The sequence below is a fragment of the Rhinatrema bivittatum genome, unplaced genomic scaffold (genome assembly GCF_901001135.1).
Source record: "Rhinatrema bivittatum unplaced genomic scaffold, aRhiBiv1.1, whole genome shotgun sequence".
Classification (NCBI taxonomy): domain Eukaryota; kingdom Metazoa; phylum Chordata; class Amphibia; order Gymnophiona; family Rhinatrematidae; genus Rhinatrema; species Rhinatrema bivittatum.
Window position 1 is genome coordinate 18,593 of NW_021820701.1, and position 20,527 is coordinate 39,119.

At 47.9% G+C, this 20,527-nt stretch overlaps 1 protein-coding gene across 1 annotated transcript in view; it reads left to right on the forward strand.

Annotated features, from left to right (window-relative positions):
- Window positions 1-20,527, forward strand: part of LOC115081972 (N-acetyltransferase ESCO2-like) — an 89,976-nt gene that overhangs the window by 18,315 nt on the left and 51,134 nt on the right. Inside the window, exon 3 of the mRNA XM_029586209.1 lies at window positions 18,739-18,882. Within this exon, the coding sequence (XP_029442069.1) occupies window positions 18,739-18,882 (144 nt within the window). The remainder of the gene's footprint in view (window positions 1-18,738; window positions 18,883-20,527) is intronic.

The following is a 20,527-nucleotide window of genomic DNA, read 5'->3' on the forward strand; positions in this document are numbered from 1 at the left end:
TCTTTCCGTCCCGGTTGATCCGGTCCCTGGACCCTCGAGACCTAGGCGCAGCCACTCACCACCCGACAGCCCCGCTTATGGGGATTCGGATTGCTCCCAGGACAGTGAGGAGCCCCCCGAGGAGGGTGAACTTCCCTCGGAGATAGAGCCCTATCGGACCATGAGGCGCTTCTTTCAGAAAGAGGATCTTTCAGGCCTGGTCTCGCAATGCCTATCGGAGCTGGCCATTCTGGGCCAGGATACCCCAGGGAGCCCTAAAATGAACCCCCTGTTAGAGGGCCTGAGCCAACCGGCTCACCATTTTCCCCTCCTACAAGCAGCACAGCAGCTAATCGATCTGGAATGGAAGGCACCGGAGACCTCATTTAAAGGGGGTCGGGCCTTGGCAGGCATGTACCCTCTGGATCCGGCATCCAAGGAGCTGTTGGCGTGCCCCAGGGTAGACGCCATAGTTAACGCAATAGTGAAGCACACCACCATTCCGGTTGAGGGGGAAGCGGCCTTCAAGGATTCGCATGACCGACGCATGGACACCATTCTGAAACAAGCCTTTGAGGTAGCAGCCATGTCCCTATGAATCGCGACCTGCTGCACCGTGGTGACGCGCTCCTGTTATCACAGGCGAGAAACAACACCCAGGGAGCAGACATGGAATCCGCTCTCGCATTTCTCACTGATGCAGCCTCCAACCTCGTTCGTACGGCAGCCAAGGGAGTCTCCTCTTCAGAGGCAGCTTTGGCTACGTCATTGGGCTGCCGACTCATCCTCCAAGACACGACTCACAAGAATGCCCTTTAAGGGTTCCTTACTGTTCGGCAGCGATCTCGAGAGCTGGGCTACTAAATGGGGTGCCTCCCCATTACCCCGTCTACCAGAAGACAGGGCGAGGAGGAGCCAGCGTTCTTTTTCTAGACCATCTAGAGGTAGAAATTTGCAGCGCTTCAACCCTTACAGGACTCGCTATCAAGCACCTCGTTCCCAGGCCAAGAACCAGTCCTTTCGGACTAAGCATAACAAGAAGAGAACAGGCTCGGGTTCCGGCCCCGGCCGCAACCCACAATGACAATCAGCCGACCCATCCAGGGGTAGCAGCCATAGGGGGCAGGCTAACCCTCTTCTACTGCAGGTGGGTCGAGATTACTTCGGACCAGTGGGTCCTCGCCATCATCCGAGAGGGATATTACCTGGATTTCTTTTGGCTTCCGCCGAACAAGTTTGTGGAATCTCCTTGTTCACCGCTCAAGGCAGCGGCACTAGAAGTGACCTTACAGAGGCTCCTGGCCCTAAAAGCCATAATCCCAGTAACTGCGGGAGAGGTAAATTCTGGGTATTATTCCATTTATTTCATAGTACCCAAGAAGGAGGGCACTTTCAGGCCCATCCTGGACCTCAAGTCAGTCAACCGACACCTACGGGTCCCCAGCTTTCGCATGGAAACTCTACGGTCGGTCAAGAATTCGGTACAGCCAGTGGAGTTTCTCACCTCCCTAGATCTGTCGGAAGCCTACCTGCATATCCCAATCCATCTGGATCACCAGCGCTATTTACGCTTCAAAGTCCTGAATCAGCACTTCCAGTTCCGAGCTTTGCCCTTCTGGTTAGCCACCATGCCGCAGATCTTTACCAAGGTAATAGTAGTAGTGGCGGCGGCGCTCAGGAAGGAAGGAATTCTCGTCCATCCCTACCTGGACGATTGGCTGATCAGGGCAAAGTCACCGGAGGAGAGCCACCGGGCAACCAACAGAGTTATAGCTCTTCTGGAGAGCCTCGGATGGGTAGTCAACTTAAACAAGAGCTCCCTACAGCCGACCCAGTCGCTGGAATACCTAGGGGTCCAATTCGACACCCGAGAAGACAAGGTCAGCCTGACCTCCAAGAGAAAATCAAAACTCCAGAGTCATCTGCAGGCCCTGCTGAGCGCCAGCCGGCCCACAGCTCGAGATTACCTTCAGGTCCTCGGCCTCATGGCATCCACTCTGGAAGTGGTGCCCTGGGCGCGGGCTCATATGAGACCGTTGCAACGCGCCCTTCTATCTCGATGGAGCCCACGATCACAGAACTACATCGTACGCCTACCTCTACCGGCCAGAGTGCGGTATCAGCTACGGTGGTGGTTGCAGCCCGGCCACATGAGCCGGGGGTCAAGAATGTCCTCCCCAACCTGGATTCTGCTCACCACAGATGCCAGCCTGAACGGATGGGGAGCACACTGCGAGAAACTCACCGCCCAAGGGCGGTGGACCAGAGAAGGGTCTAGGTGGAACATCAACCGACTAGAGGCACGGGCAGTCAGGCTAGCGTGCCTGCGATTTGCCCACAGACTTCGCGACAGAGCGGTCAGACAACGCCACCACGGTGGCATACATCGTCAGGGCGGAACCAGAAGCCAACAGGTATCCCTGGAAATAGCTCCACTGATGATTTGGGCAGAAGCAAATCTCCAGGACATCTCCGCCATCCACATTGCCGGGAAGGACAACACGATGGCAGACTTCCTCAGCAGAGAAAGCCTAAACCCGGGGGAGTGGCAGCTGTCACCCACAGCCTTTCAGATAATTGTGGATCAATGGGGGACGCCAGCCATGGACCTCTTAGCGGACAGGTCCAACGCTCAAGTACCCAGATATTTCAGCCGCAGGCGGGATTCTCGGGCTCAGGGGATCGATGCCCTGGTACAGCCGTAGCCTCAGGGGATCCTGTTATATGCCTTTCCTCCATGGCCCCTGCTGGGTGCCATTGTACACAGGATTCAGCGACACAGAGGCCTAGTTCTTCTAGTGGCCCCGGACTGGCCAAGAAGACCCTGGGACGCAGACATGAGAAGACTACTGGCAGGGAACCCTCTACCTCTGCCTCCCTACAGGGACCTGCTGTGGCAAGGTCCCATCCTCCACGAGGATCCGGCTCAATTCTCTTTACGGTCTGGCCATTGAGAGGGCTCGACTGAAGAAAAGGGGATACTCTGAGCCGGTTATAGATACACTCCTCCGAGCACGCATGTTCTCCACATCCCTAACATATATCAGGATCTGGAGAGTTTTTGAAGCCTGGTGCGACTCTCACGGCACCAACTCGCATGCCACTAAGATTCCTATCATTTTGGACTTCCTACAAGATGGACTTCAGAAGGGTCTGTCCCTCAGCTCCATCAAGGTTCAGGTAGCAGCGCTGTCTTGCTACGGTCCCAGGAGTGACGGCAACACCATTGCCTAACACCCAGACGTCTCACGTTTCCTGAAAGGAGTCAAACACATTCGCCCGCCACTGAAGTGGCCAGTGCCCTTGTGGAATCTCAACCTAGTATTGGAATTTTTGGCGGGATCAGCCTTCAGGCCCCTTCGAGGCCTGTCCCTCCGTTTGTTAACCTTGAAGATGTGTTCTTGCTGGCTGTGTGTTCCGCACGCCGCATCTCAGAGCTACAAGCACTATCCTGTCGTGATCCATTTCTCAGAATCACTCCAGAGGCTATCCATCTTCACACAGTGCCATCCTTTTTACCCAAGGTGGTCTCACACTTTCACCTCAACCAAACCATATCCTTGCCTACCACGGAAGGTTTGAAGAAGTCGGAGGAAGGTCGAAGGCTACGCCATCTCGACATGGCAGACTGCTGTCCAGATACCTGGAAATGTCAGAAGCAGTACGAAAGACGGACCACCTGTTTGTCCTGCACAGCGGGAAGAAGCAAGGGGAAACGGCCTCACGGCCAACCATCGCCCACTGGATTAAAGAAGTGATCAAGGCAGCCTACGTGGAGGCGGGAAAACCACCGCCTCTACAGGTCAAGGCTCATTCTACCAGAGCACAATCTGCCTCTTGGGCAGAAGCTAAGCTGCTGTCGCCTGCAGAGATATGTAAAGCAGCGACGTGGTCCTCCCTCCATACCTTCTCCAGATTCTACCGTCTGGATGTCCAGGCCAGGGAGGACACAGCATTTGCGAGGGCAATCCTACACTGTCCTCGGGCAGCCTCCCGCCCAGTCCGGGAGTAGCTGTCGCATCCCATTTGTTTTGAGTCCATCTGCTACACGCTAGGAAATGTAGAGATAACTTACTTATTTATTTATTTATTTATTCGTTTTTATATACCGGGGTCCTGTATAAAATACATATCACCTCGGTTTACAGTTTACTTACCTGATAAATCTCGTTTTCCTTAGTGTATGCAGATGGACCTCAGCATCCCGCCCAGGCTGCCGGCATACATGGGGATTCACCGGACTCACGGTAAGCCATGTTTTCTTATAATAGGCCATCCACCCGCCGGGTGTCGACGCCTTCCAGTTGTGATCACTGGCGGTCTCCAGCTACTATCAATCGGTCAGGGTAATCCTGTTCATTAATTGATCGGTCCGCTACAGCTTTTGCAAGGAAGATTACTGATTTGCGGCACTTCCTGTGGGGGTATATGTACCTGTGCTGACGTCAGATCCGTCCCAACTGCTAGCACGGGCACACTATACCCATTTGTTTTGAGCCATCTGCATACACTAAGGAAAACGAGATTATCAGGTAAGTATCTCTACATTATCTTTAGCAAAACAGTGGTCCCCCTTTAATGTATAAAGCCAATTACATTTATTGTTCAGTTTCTTGCAAATGGGCTGATAAAGTGTTGAGCATATTTATTGGTAATACAGTTTGACTTTGAAAACAATGAGTATGTTCTGGCACTCTGCTTTGTCTCTGGCATATCCTTCATCATTATTAAATTTGTCAGAAATTGGTAGTTTCCAACAAACTTCATAAAAAGTACTTGCTGTCTTTGGAGAGCTGATAATGTGCAGGAAGCACATTACTCCCTTGCACAGCTAATTGCTCTTCATATTTGTGGGTTCTTCAAAGAGTGGTATATGATGGAGGCTTATTTGTGTGTTTACTGGGAATATTAAAAAAAGAAATATACATTGCCTGGATTTTTACAGTATAATTCAATTCTCTCTTTACCCAAACTGCACTGGGGAGGCGTGGGAAATTGACAAATGCCTAGTGGGTTTCAAAACATGGAAAATGTTCAGCTAAATGAACTTTTAACCAAAGAAATTAACTTTTTCAATATAAAACAATCTTTTTCAGAGGCTACAGCACATGAACATTGCTCTCGTCTGCATTTGATACTATCAGCCACGAAATCATGTTAAACCAACTCTCCAATATTGGCATAACTGCTACCGCACTTTGCTGGTTCAAATCTTATCTTGATATACAGACAATTCAAGGTCAAACTTGGAAACAGTGAATCAGGACTCCTTCAACTCACCTTGAGGCATACCCCAAGGCTCCTCACTATCCTCCACTCTATTCAACATTTATTTCCCTGTATGTACCTGGATCAGTCCAGACTGTGGGTTGAGCCTCCCTTTCCAGCAGATGGAGACAGACTAAAACTGAAAGGATATCCTATATGAGGACAGAACCAATCCTGTAACCCTTCAGTATTTGTCTGTCTCTAGCAGGTGCAGCACGTCTCCCTTCGGTCTCCTGATCTAGGCTAGTTTAGCCTTCTTTCTCTTCCTTCCTTCTGGGATCAAGCAAGTACTTATTCCTTAGGGATTTTGTAGTTGTTTTCTTCCTGTTAAAATAAAGTTAAACGGTTAGTCAGGAAGTTGTGGATTTTTTTCTTCAGGACTGTTCCGTCTCCTGCGTGTTGCCCGGACTCAGGGGGGCTTTGCCCCTTGTGCAGTGCATAGCCTGTGTCCGTTACCCGCTTCCAGGTGTGGGGGACCGAGTCTGTCCAGGGCTCGTCTCCCCCCCCCCCCCCCCCCCCCCCCCCAGCTGCTGAAGGGTCTAATGTTATGCTGCTGTGCTCAGTCTTTTTACAAAAAATAAAAAAATTGACACAGAAACAGGCTTAAGCTTTAAAAGTGCTCCCAGTGCTTTTAATACTTACCTACAGCAGCAGACCAATATTCTGTGTCTTTGTCCCCCACCTGGGCTTGAACCGGCAGCCAGACAGGCAGGAGTCAGCAGGTTTCCCCCCTGCTTCACTCCAGGCTGTCAATCAAACTTTCTCTGCAGCCTTTTTTTTCCTTCAAAGCGGCTCTCTCTTTGCCGCGGCAGGCAGCCTGCCTCTTCTCTGCAAGCCCCTTCGTGTTTGTTTGTTTTTTTTGCAAGGGGGCCTCTTCTCTGCCTCCCTGCCGGATGGGGTAGGTCCCTCCTCAGCAGGGCTGGCAAATTTAGCCCAGGGATCGACTCCCCAGAGCTGGCCAGGCCGTTCCCGGGTTGGGAAAGTCCAGGAACGGCGGCCATTTTGGATTTTTTTTGTCTGCTCCATTTTCGGAGCTCCCTGGGGCTGGGGGGCCGATTTTTTTTTCTTTGCAGCTACCCCCCGATTTCAGCCCCCTGGCCTCTCAGGATGGGTTTTCTGTCACCCTCCCCCTCCCCCACCCGGGACTTCCAGGGCTCGTTTTTTATCTAATTTTGCCCTCCTGCATAGATTTTAATTAGCTAGCCTGCAGGAGGAGGAAGGTTCCCCCCCCCCCCCGGCCAAAAAAAAAAATTTACCCGCCCCGTGCCGTTGACGGTTAGACCGGCTGCGGAGCCCCCGGGGTCCCTTGGGGCGCAGGTGGTCCCGGGGTGCCCCTCCCCCGACCTCCCGGTGGATCCGGTACTCCCGGATCCTGCCGCCAATCCGGACGCGGAGGATACCCTTCCACCCCTGGAGGGGGACAACCCCAGGGTCTTCGGACTCCCTTACGGCCTCTTTGCCCAAGGATATGGACCTGGTCCTGGCGGGAATCAGGGATCCAGCAGTCGCCTTCCCCTCTCATCCTACACCACAAGTTGGTAGCGCCTGCGGGAATGGAACGCTCCCGAGACAGGACTCTGGGCGGGCCATGCAACTAGACAAGCTCCCCCTCCCGGAGGTATGCCTTAGATTAAAAAACAAAAAAAACCCCAAAAGACAATAATCCCTCCGTGGACTACTTATGCGGTCACGATACAGGAGGGTTTTCTGGCTTTTACAGCCGCCCAGGTCCGCATGCTCGAGGCTCATGTAAAGCACATGTTTGATGTCCTGGCGCTGGGGGTGCGTGCGACTATTTGCAGCAGTCTCATGCTGCGGGCAGGTCTCAGGTGGGTTCAACAGTTGCTCTGCACCCAGGGCCCCCGTGGGCAGAGGCTGCGCATACGACCTTCTCCACGTCCAGGCAAAGCGATGGCTTTGGCAAGGTCCGCCAAACGGCTCCTCTGGCTGCGCCATTGGTTGGCCGATCCGTCTTCCAAAGCCCGGTTTGGGCACGTTGCTGTTCAAAGGTAAGCTGCTCTCCTTGGCAAGGACCTTGAGAAACTCTGGATTCCTTGGGGGAAAGTAAGGTTCATAGGCTTCCAGCGGACCGTCCGAAACCATCCCGTTCCTTTTATACCCTCTCGTCCACGTTATCTGGGCCAGAGACGGTATACCCCACGCGGGCAGGGTGACGACTCAGCGTGTTTTTTCCGTCTTGGTCGCAGCCTCCCCATGGGTGCCATCCCTTTCGCGAGGGCCAGCCCTGCGCTCCATTCTTACGCCTGCCACAGAATGAAGTTTCACTTGACTCATTCCTCTGTCCCCTTCCCTAGAGGCGGTCAACTCTCCCTGTTTTTCGTGGCATGGGTCAAATTCATGTCTGACCATTGGGTCCTCGACATCCTCAGAGACGGGTACACCTTCGCTTTGCTCGAGATTCTCAAGATCCTTTTTCTATTTCCCCGGTGCAGGCGGTCCCAGCGGCAAGCGGTGTGAGCAAACCCCCGCCTGGCCCGTGTCTGGGCGTGGTGGTCCCGGGTTCCAGACAGCAAATTTGCCGCAGACCAGTATTCTATTTACTATCGTCTTCCCTAACAGGATGGGTCTTTCGTCCGATCTTTAGACCTCATAAACAGTCTACCCTACCGGGCTCTCAAGATCCCGCTTTCCGCATGAAAACTCGTGCGAGTGGTCCTCGTGCCATTTCGCCCGGAGAGAGTTCCCTCGCCTCACTTGCTTTGACAGAGGCGTGTTTCCATATTCCGATTCATCGCGGCTACCGTAGTCTCTTCGTGTTCACATCCTCCATCGGGACTTCCAGTTCAGGGCGCTTCCCTTTGATCTCGCGACTGCACCTCACGCCTTCACCAAAGTCATGGTGGTGGTGGCAGCAGCTCTCCACCGAAAAGGGATACTTGTTCACCCCTACCTGGACGTCTGGCTCGTCAGGGCCAAGGCGGAGGCACTTGCCGGCAGGCGGTGGGTCGCGTGTTAGCTTTCCTCGCGTCTCTCGGGTACATACTGAATTTCTCCAAGAGCTACCTTCATCCTTCCCAGGAGTTAGCGTTCCTGGGAGCCCACTTCGACAACCGGGTGGGCAAGGTCTTCTTGCCTCGCACGCGGGCTGTCAAGTTGATCAGCCGGTTTCGGAGTCTGATCTTGCTGCCTTCTCAGATGGCCTGTGTCTGCCTGCAGGTCTCGGGTCCCTTGGCTTCTGCCATCGAACTTGTCCCTTGGGCTTTGCTCATATGCGACCATTCCAGAAAGCTTTGCTCTCCCGTTGGCAGACAGTGTCGGAACAGTTTCACACAGTCCTCCCGTTTTTTGGGCCTTACCGTCGCCGACTTGCAGTGGTGGCTTTCCCTTCCTCATTTGCTACAGGGAAAGCCTCTCCAAGTCACTCAGTGGACGATAGTAACAACGGACACCAGTCTCTTGGGCTGGGGTGCGGTCTGCCTCTCCCAGTACGCCCAGGGGATCTGACCGGCAGCTCAGTCTCGCTGGCACATTATTCAGTTGGAGGCTCGGGCGATGTTTCTAGCTCTTCTGGAGTTTCTCCCCCTCATCCGCGGCAAGGCAATACGGGTCTTGTCCGACAGCTCCTCCACTGTGGCTTATCAATCGCCAAGGAGGCGCCTGCAGTCCGCTGATGGCCCTGGAAACTAGCCGTCTCTTCGCCTGGGCAGAGCGACATCTACAGTGCCCAGCGGCCTCCCACATTGTGGGCAAGGGGAATGTTCAGGCCAATTTTCTCAGTCGTCAGTCGCTCGATCCCGGGGAGTGGGAACTCCACCGGGGTCCCGTGGTTCTGGTAGCACCAGAGTGGCCGCACAGCCGTGGTTCGCGGATTTTCTCAACCTAGCGCCGGACGGACCTCTGCGGCTACGCCATCTTCCTCGGCTCCTTCGTCAAGGACCTGTATTTTTCGACCAGGCCGATCGCTCCTGTCTAGCAGCCTGGTTTTTGAAAGACGACGCCTAAGGCGCAAGGGCTATTAGGAGGAGGTCTTCTCCACCTTGTTGCGGGCCCAGAAACAGTCGACTTCCCTGGCCTACGCTCGTATCTGGAACATGTTTGAAGCTGTGCGGAGTCGGGTATCTCAGCGCTCTCCGCCCCGATCTCGTTAGTCCTCTCTTCCCCAAGAAGATCTTCTCCCCTCTCTGCTCTCTCCTGGGTCGGGTAGAATGTCATCACTGAGCGGACCACGCAATCCATCACAAAAAAAACTCTGATCCTCAATGACTATCTCCTAGACGCCAAACTGGACATCTGCGCCATAACAGAAACTTGGCTGAAACCAACAGACATAGCCCTAATAAATCAACTCCCCACACAGATGTAAGAACATAAGAAAATGCCATACTGGGTCAGACCAAGGGTCCATCAAGCCCAGCATCCTGTTTCCAACAGTGGCCAATCCAGGCCATAAGAACCTGGCAAGTACCCAAAAACTAAGTCTATTCCATGTAACCATTGCTAATGGCAGTGGCTATTCTCTAAGTGAACTTAATAGCAGGTAATGGACTTCTCCTCCAAGAACTTATCCAATCCTTTTTTAAACACAGCTATATTAACTGCACTAACCACATCCTCCGGCAACAAATTCCAGAGTCTAATTGTGCGTTGAGTAAAAAAGAACTTTCTCCGATTAGTTTTAAATGTGTCCCATGCTAACTTCATGGAGTGCCCCCTAGTCTTTCTACTATCCGAAAGAGTAAATAACCGATTCACATCTACCCGTTCTAGACCTCTCATGATTTTAAACACCTCTATCATATCCCCCCCTCAGTCGTCTCTTCTCCAAGCTGAAAAGTCCTAACCTCTTTAGTCTTTCCTCATAGGAGAGTTGTTCCATTCCCCTTATTATTTTGGTAGCCCTTCTCTGTACCTTCTCCATCGCAATTATATCTTTTTTGAGATGCGGCGACCAGAATTGTACACAGTATTCAAGGTGCGGTCTCACCATGGAGCGATACAGAGGCATTATGACATTTTCCGTTTTATTCACCATTCCCTTTCTAATAATTCCCAACATTCTGTTTGCTTTTTTGACTGCAGCAGCACACTGTACCGACGATTTCCATGTGTTATCCACTATGACACCTAGATCTCTTTCTTGGGTTGTAGCACCTAATATGGAACCCAACATTGTGTAATTATAGCATGGGTTATTTTTCCCTATATGCATCACCTTGCACTTATCCACATTAAATTTCATCTGCCATTTGGATGCCCAATTTTCCAGTCTCACAAGGTCTTCCTGCAATTTATCACAATCTGCTTGTGATTTAACTACTCTGAACAATTTTGTGTCATCTGCAAATTTGATTATCTCACTCGTCGTATTTCTTTCCAGATCATTTATAAAGATACGACGTCTTTTCCCTCTCACGACCAAAGAAAAGGGGCGGAGGCCTCCTAGCAACCAAAAAAGAACTGAGAGTCTCCCAACTCCCAGTAAAATCGGATTCAAAATTAGAAACGGGCCTCTTCAAAACAGACCAACTCCAAATCCTCTTAGTCTACGCCCCACCAGGACTCCTCGACTCAGATGCCTCCCCCATAGTAGAATTAATTGCAAAACACATAAACCTGGACTCCCCCACCTTGATACTAGGAGATTTCAACCTACATGTTGACAACACTACACTCACAACCAACTGTGAATCCTTACTCTCCACACTTACAAGCCATGGGCTTCCAACAGATTATCAACAAGCCCCACCCACAAAGCAGGCCACACCCTGGATCTCATTTTCATAAACTCTGGCATCAAGCACTCGTCCCCTCCTGCATGCACACCGGTCCCATGGTCGGATCACTCACTAATCTCCGCTACTTTCTCAATATCTGAATCCTGTAACCCTCACCCCTCTCAGTCTTCGTTTACCTTCAGAAGATCCTGTTCTTCCGCTGACCTCAGCATCCACCTGGCTAAAGAACTTCCACACTTAAACCTCTCAGATCCCAACTCAGCCTTATCATCATGGAACAATATCACAGAGGAAATAGCAAATAAATTATGTCCACTATCAACAAAAAAACTCAACCCAAATTCCCCAAAGAGACAACCATGGTTCACTAATGACCTACGGAAACTCAAACAAATCCTCAGAAAAAAGGAAAACAAATGGCGCAAAACTCCTTGTCCCAACACACTTTCTGCCTACAAATCCACCCTCCATCATTACAGGAACTCAACCCTAAAGGGATTTCTACGCTCACAAGATTCACGACCTTACCTTCGACGCAAAAGCCCTCTTCTACTACGTATCCGAACTAACTCAACCTAACACTCCACCTATCCCTAATGAACAAGCACAAGCCAAAGCCGATGAACTAGCCCTATTCTTCCAAAGCAAAATCTCCAATCTCCTAACCATCCTGCCCCCGAGCCCCACATTGCCAATTAGCTCCTACCATCTCCTCAACAAAAGAACCTCGCTGGATGCGTTCGAACTTACCACCGCTTCAGAGATCCATTCTCTATTAAAGAAAATGAAACCTTCCTCCCATCCCCTCGACCTAATACCATCAAAACTCCTTCTGCTAATACCTGAAACCATCTCCAAACCACTAGCAGACATCATAAACTGTTCCTTAACACAGGGAATCTTCCCTGACGCCTTAAAAATTGCTTCTCTTAAACCACTACTAAAGAAACCAGATTTGGATCCCAAGAATCCAAACAACTTCTGCCCAATTTCCAACCTGCCTTTTGCAGCAAAGATTTTGGAAAAACTGGTCAACTCACAACTCTCAGACTACCTAGAAGATCACAAAATACTATACCTCTCCTAATATGGGTTCCGCAAGGCTTTAAGCACTGAAACTCTACTCTTATCGCTAACAGACCACCTCACCATGGGTTTGGACAAAGGACAGCCTTTCCTACTAATTCTCCTAGACCTGTCGGCGGCGATCGACACTGTAAACCATACCATCCTTCTCAATTGCCTATCAGACATTGGAATAACGGGCTCTGCCCACACATGGTTCAAAACATTCCTATGTAACAGAGGTTACAAAGTTAGAATCAATAATAAAGAATCCCCCCCACTACAATTCCTCGCTAGGAGTTCCTCAAGGTTCCTCCCTATCCCCTACTCTATTCAACATTTACCGTCTTCCTCTATGCCAACTGTTAACCAACCTACAACTAAAACATTTCCTATATGCCGACGACGTGCAAATTCTGATATCAATCGAATCTATCACCAAAACACTTAAACACTGGGAAAACTGCCTCCGAGAGATCAACCGTCTCCTCGCTAACCTAAACCTGATACTAAACTGAGCCAAAACAGAACTACTCTTCATCACTCCCGAAAACAGCAACTTCCCGCAAAGTGCCCCATCTAACACCATTGTCACACAAGCAAGAGACCTAGGAGTAGTAATAGACAATCACCTGAATCTAAAAACATTTATCAACAATACTACCAAGAATTGCTTCTACAAGCTACAGGTAATAAAAAGAATGAAACCACTCCTACACTTTCATGATTTCAGAACAGTCCTACAAGCCGTAATATTCTCCAAGATAGATTATTGCAACTCTATCTTGCTTGGTCTCCCATCCTCATCCATAAAACCACTTCAGATGCTCCAGAATGCGGCAGCTAGAATCCTGACAAACTCCAGAAGAAGAGACCACTTCAGAATTCTACACAAGTCCTTCACCATCATCCATAAAACCATCCATTCCCAAGCCCCTCTCAACCTCCAAATACCCCTTAGACTACACACATCATCCAGACCCATCAGAGAAGCCTACAGAAGCCTGCTTATCCCGCCTACTAAATCTACACGCCATCTAGCACTCAGAAACCGGGCCTTCTCCACGGCGGGCCCCTCTCTCTGGAATACATTACCACCTGATCTCAGACTGAAACCATGCTTATTAACATTCAGAAAAAGGCTTAAGACTTGGCTATTTAAACAAGCCTTTCCCAAGTCTAATATCCATTAACTGACCATTGCTGCACAATGTAAATACTGCTCAATGTAAATAATTTACTTCTGTATAAATTCTTTAATTATTGTCTCCTTGCTCCACCAGTTCTAGCAACCCTGTTATATTGTAACTTTTTTGTTTCTTATGCACTTGTTATATGTACGAAGTTACTGCACCCCCTGTTATCTGTAAACCGGCATGATATGATTGTATCATGAATGCCGGTATAAAAAAGCTCTAAATAAATAAATGTGATTGGTGCTTGAAGGGTGTCAAGCATCTACGTCCACCTTCTTGGCCGCTTGCCCGTCGGGGAGTTTTAATCTGATCCTTCGGGCCCTCTATGCGGCTCTGTTCGAACCTCTCCGTCATGCTACCTTGAAAGCTCTTACGCTTAAGACTGTCTTTCTGGTCTCTATCTCTTCTGCTCGTCTGATCTCGGTGATCCATGCGCTGTCCTGTCGGGAACCTTTGTTTTGTGATTTTCCGATTCCGGGGTATCCCTCGTGACGGGCCCTTCCTTCTTAGTGAAGTTTCTTCTAACTTCCACGTCAACCTGTTGGCAGAACTCCCTGCATTTTCCCCTGCGACTGGGGACGATTTCCATAAACTTGATACCATTCGAGTTCTACTTTGCTATCTCCAGGTTACCCATGGCTTTCGGGTCTTGGTTCATCTTTTGTCCTCTGGAGTGGGCCCATTCTGGGTAAGCCAGCTTCTAAGACCACTATTGCGAGGTGGTTGAAGGAAGCGATCTCCTTGGCCTGTCTTTGTCGAGGTCGGGCGGTTCCCGAGGGCCTTACGGCTTATTCACTGCGTTCTCAAGCTACTTCCTGGGCGGACAGTCAATCGGTCTCTCCACAGGAGATTTGCAGTGCCGCCACTTGGACGACCTTGCATACCTTTGCTCAGCACCACCGTCTGGATGTGCATGCTCCGGTTCTCAGTTCCTTTGGGCAGCAAGTGCTTCGAGCGGGACTGTTGCCTCTATGCCAACTCCTAACTGACCTAGGGCTTACTCATTTCATTTACGTGGATGATGTCCAAATTCTTATCCCTATAATGGACTCATTATCAAACTCCTTAAAAATCTGGAATAACTCTCTCACCTCTATTAATACCCTCCTTGCGAATCTAAACCTTGTCCTCAATACTGCTAAAACTGAACTCATCTCACACAGTCCTACTACCAATACCCTCTTATACACTACCCCATGTCCCACCCAACACTCATCTCCCAAAATGCATGAAACCTGGGAGTTATCATAGACAATCAGCTGAACTTAAAAAACTTCATAAACACCACGTCTAAGGAATGCTTCTACAAACTCCATGTCCTAAAGAAACATAGACCCCTCCTGCACCTCTGACGTCCGTACTATTCTTCAGTCCCTCATTTTCTCAAAAATTGACTACTGTACCTCCCTCCTACTAGGCCTCCCCACCTCGACCATCAAACCCCTCCAAATATTACTCCTGGGGGAGTTCTGTGCAAAAAGTTTAAAATTCTGCGCACAAAAACTGAAATTTCTGCAAAATTCCGCAAACTTTATATTGGTCAAAATAACACAATTTACATGACAGTCTTTAAGTAATTACATTTTAAATTATTACAGAAAAGTTATTACTTAAAGTTTCAGAATTTTAAATATTTTGAGCAGAATTTCCCTAGAAATTCACTGTAAGTGTACCCACCACATACACACACCCTCATACAGGCTCCCTCACACTGTCGCGCACACACATCCCCTCATAAATGCCCTCTCTCTTGCATACACACCCACACAAGCTCCCTTTCTCTTTCATACATACATCCTCACACAGGCTATCTATATCTCTCTCTCACGCAGCCCTTCACACAGGCTCTGTCTCACACATACACAATCCCTTCACACAGGCTAGCACCCTCACATACACGCGATCCCTTTTTCATACACATGAGCTCCCAATCTCTCACATACACACTCCTTCACAATCTCTTCATATAGGCTCCCTCTCTCTGAAACCCACACTCAAGCATCCCCCCACACACCCACTCTTACCTCCCATGCTCTCTCACATCCTCCTGATCTCTCTCACCCTCCCCACCTTCCCTCTTACCAACCATGCTCTGTCACCCTTCCCTCTCTCACACACACATTCTCCATCACCAGCATGCCACGGGACACTCTCCGTTCGCAGCGAAAATGACAGCCCGGCGCGCCATGGAACGCGCTCTGTTCGTGGCATGCCGGGGTCTCCTCTGCTATTTTCTGTGCAGAATTTGGGAATTCTGCGCTACTGCGGAACGCTACTCCCCCAGGAGTAAAATATTACAGAACGCTGCCACCAGAGTCCTCACCAACACACGTAAAATGGATTACATCACTCCCATCCTAAGAGACCTCCACTGGCTTCCCATCTCATTCAGAATCCTCTACAAGAGTCTCACAATTATTCACAAGACCTTACACAACCAGAATGATCACTGGCTGAATGACTCTTTCCACTTCCGCTCCTCAAACAGACCCACCAGATCTGCTTACAAAGGAACTCTACACACACCCTCACCTAAACTCACACACCTTACCTCCACAAGAGATCGGGCATTTTCTATTGCAGGACCCTCGATTTGGAACTCAATGCCCCTACTCTACGTATGGAATCATGCTCGCAGAAGTTAAAAAAAAAAAAAAAAATTAAAGACCTGGCTCTTCCAACAGGCATTTAACTAATTGCCCTACCCCCTCTCACACCCTCCACCTCCTTCCTTTTACCCCCCCCAATTAAATACATAGTTATATTTTGTCGACCCTCGTTTAACTTGTTAAATTTTTTTCTACCCCCCCCCCCCCCCCCCCCCCGAAATCCCTTTCGCCTAAGTTTTATGCTCCTACATTTGTTCATTAAGTTGTTACGATCTGTTACATGTAAGTTTTTCTGTTTTTTTTATCTCCTGTTCTATGTAAACCTATGTGATGTACATACGAACGTCGGTATAAAGAAGCCTTAAATAAATAAATAAATTGCTGCTTAATTATTGTGCTTTTCATTCTGCTACATCTGTCACAGTATCCTCTGTGCAAGTGGCTCTCAGCCCAGCCCTCAGGGATCTCCTGGCCAGTCTGATCTTCAGGATATCCCTAATTTAAAATATGCATATGAGAGATTTGTATGCATTACTTCAATATATATACAAATCTCATGCATATTCATTTAGGGGTATCCTGAAGACTTTATTGAGAACCACTGCTTCTATGGATTTATTTTTTGCTTTCTTATAACAAGATGCCATTTTTAAAGCTGACTCCTTCCTGAGAGCTAGTAAACCTTAAATGGATGCAGTTTTTTGAATGTTCTTTTGGCTTTTGGCCTGGAGATCCAATATTTGTAAATTGCATCAGAAATCAGCCAGTCAATCAGTGCAGTAGGTGAAAAGCCCTCAAAATCTCTGAGACTAATATCTTGTGAATTGCAATAATTTATGTATGTATTTATTTCACTATTTCCAGAGGCAACATACAACAAAAAACCTAAATATACTTAGGTAATTATTGGGTTAGCTCTTTCAGCTTTGGGTGTGAGAACTTTGATATTTGTTCTATTATAAAGCATTTACACACATTTTTTATCCAAAGGTGTTTGTTATGAATAGATTTAAAAACAGCAACAGGGAATAGATTCCCCGCTGCTCACAGTGAAAATTACATAAGAGCTCTCTAGTTCAGACCAATGTCCATCGAGGCCAGTGGCCATTCTGTTCACTTGGAAGTACCCAGGAGATTTTATTGGGAATTTTCCATTTCTTGCTCATTGCCATAATTGTTCAACTGCTGTTCTGCATAGAGAACAAAGACTTGGGATTATGCCAGCCGATCAAGCAATATGATTAACCAAACATCCTCTGATGCCTTATCTAATGTGAATTCTCAGACTATGTAAGAGTCATTTCTTGCAGGTTAGACCTCAGAACTGTGAATGCCCACCCTGCCCACTGTGACTGCTTTTCATGTGCAGAAAGAGGTGCACCTAATATAGAATGGAGAGGGCTTTCTAAGGGAGTATGAGCATTTTTGGCCACTAATAGAATTTTTTCAATGGCAGATAGTTTTATGTCATTATTGATCCTCATGTCTTTACATCCAAGAACGAAACAAAAATGCTCTGTCAGAACTGCTATTGATCAAAATGACCAGAATTTTCCCCTGAGCTTTCTGCAGCATTCTTAGAAAGAATTGCCTGAGGGAGAAAATAGTTTGTACATTCCTCATTTTCTTTGGGTATTTTCATAAATGAAAGATTTTTTTTTTTCCAGAATTGACAAAGGGTTTCTGTCTTGGATGTGTATACACGAGTAAACTCTACATATTAGGCCAAATGCTCCCTGAGTGCATATATATATATATGGGCATGATGCATTTTTTAAAAAAAGATTTGGTGCTAAAAATACATTTTTGCTTGTTAAAATAAGGTACATGTTTTGTAATCCTTACTTATGGGCTGTTATAGGGAGTGTTCTCTTCTGCAGGATATCTGTACCATAAGTAATGCAGCTTTCTAAACTACAGTGTACTTGTGAGTAATCCCTGAATCTGACATCCACATATCCATTCACTGTTAAGATTTTACTTCAGCACAAGTCCAGGAATGAGAACTAGTTGGTTTTCTCCAGCTGGCTAATAATTTCTAAATCTTAGAAGCAAGAGTAGAGCACATGGTTTTCTGCTAGGAAGCCAGAAGATGAAAATGCAGCTAAAAAAAAAAAGGAATGAAGGTAAAGGCACAAGAATGGAGAGGCGGAAAAAAACATCTGGAAAGATGGACTAGCAATCCAAAGCAGAAGTAGAAAGCATGATACTGGAGAAAAGAATAATGCAGCTGAAAGGAAATACTGTTAGAAGAAAGGAACGGAGACAGGTAGAATAGCGGTGACATAAAGGGAGTAGAACGAATATATAATATAGTTGCAGAGCTTCACTGAATATAAATTTGGAGAAGTGGAGGTTTTATTCTCCTAGGACAAGCAGGATTGTAGTCCTCACACATGGGTGAAATCATCGGATGGAGCCCAACACGGAAAACTTATGTCAGGGTTTCTGGAACTTTGTGCATACTGAGCAGTTTTGCTTGTTAAAATAAGGTACGTGTTTTGTAATCCTTTCTTATGGGCTGTTATAGGGAGTTGTCTCTTCTGCAGGAAATCTGAACCTTAAGAAATTGCCTTTGGAAACATCTCCACCATCCTTTTCGGGTTTTCTCATGATTTCATCAAACACGGGTCCCTCTCTTACCTCTAGTCTCTCCAGTCATCTCTCGATTTTTCCCCTTTTTGTTCAGAAATAGACATTAGTTTTCCAATGTGGGGTCTATTCGATGATGTATCAATGTGTTAGGACTAGCACCCTACTGTCCTAGGAGAACACTTGTTACAGGTAAGTAACTCTGCTTTCTCCAGTTGGAGAGTGCACATCTGTCGCTTGTCTGGAGCCAAGTTTCAGGCTTCTTGTTCTCTCTCTGAACACCAGTCTTATTCCTTTCATCTTTTACTGACATTGTTCCTAATTTGTTTCTAGGCAGATGAAGTGCGTGAGCTTGTGGACAACGAGTTGGGATTCAAGCAGACCACCTTGAGCTGTCCAAGTAAGACAGTGACTTACCTGTATGTGTCCAATGAGAAGAAAATTGTTGGTTGTCTAATAGCCGAGCAGATCAAACAGGTACGTGCATGTTGCCACATTGCAGAGGTCTGCACTAAGTGCATACAATCCTGCTTCAGAAGGACTTGCACTCACTTGTTTCATTCATTTGTTCTTCAATTGCAATCTCCCTTTTCTCCCCATCCCCAGTGCCACCAGCTTTTTATTTGAATGTTTAACTTAATGTATTTCATTTTGGGTGGTTTTGTTTTCCGTAATTGGTCATGACCATCTCATGCTTTTTTTTCTATAAAGTAGTGTGGGTGCCATGATAGTCCACTTCAATGCACAGAACTAAAGGTTAACAAAAAAATATATATTGAGCTATACCTTTTTATTGGGCTAACAATACATTTCTTGACTAGCTTTCAAGAGTTAAAACTCTCTTCTTCAGGTCAGAATTCAAATGAACAAATGATTTACCTGAAAATATAAAGCAGTATAGATCACTAGAATGCCTTTTATTGTTTAAACGAAAAAGAATGCCTTTTATGATTCACTTATGGCAGCCAAACTGCTCTTATTTCTTGGAAATATTATCTTTTCCTCATTTGAATTCTGACCTGAAGAAGTTTGTTTTTGATAGCTAGCCAAGGAAAGTATTAAGTTAGTCTAATAAAAAGGTATTGCTTAATATATATATATATATATATATATATATATATATATATATATATATATATATAGTATTTATGCTTTATTTATGTCATGTAGGGATGTACAGAAGGAAAAACTTTGTTCCCTGTACGTACCAGGATCAGTCCAGGACACCTGGGTTGTGACTCCGCACCAGTAGATGGAGACAGATTAAAACTTGTGGGCGGAGCCATATATAAGCCCCTGTGCCAGTCACAGCCCCTCAGTCTTACTCTGTCTCCAGTAGATGGTGCAGGTCCAGTCACAGCCCTTCCTGACCTGATTCTGGTGTTTGTCAGGTTTGGTTTTTTGAATTAGTTTTTTGTTAGGTCTATTTGTTCTGGGCTAAATTGGGTTTCTTTTTAATTCTTTCCCGGTTGCCCTGCCTCCCAGGGGAGTTGAGAGGTCCTGAGGGGACTACCCTCCCCCGGTCGAGGCCGCTGCCAGGGTTGAGGACCCGGCTGAGCTAGTGGCAGCGTCAGGGGTGACACCAGGGAGCCTGGTTCACTCACCCCTGCAGGAAATAGGGCTTTCAGAACCTGGGACAGCGCTTTTTTCTGTTAAAAAAAAAAAAAAAAAAAAAAAGTTTTACTTTTATTTTTTTGCGGCTCTCTGTTCCTTGGCGTTGCCGTTCCGTTTCGGTCGGTGGGGGGCGTCGCCTGAAGGGGGGAGGTCCCCGAATTGCGCCGTTTTGATTATTTTGAATTTTTTTTTCTTCTGAGGTGAATTTTCTGTTCGCGTCTCTGTTTTCCCGCGTTCGCCGGCATGCCTCGCGGTTCGCAGTCTCTCCCGGGACAGCCTTTGTTCGGCTTGTGTCCCGGGTGATGAGGGCACCTCAGCAGCACCTCGGAGAGCTCGGTCCCGGGTCGCGCGATCGCCGCCGCGAGGTGGGGGCCCCTCTGTCACCCCTCAGGAGCTGTTCCCGCTTAGCGCGGGAGTGGCAGCCATTTTGGCCACGGGCCGGGAAATTTCCAGAGAGACAGTGGGGGCTTCGTCTCTACCTCCAGCGCTTTCCCCGCAGCGTGACAAA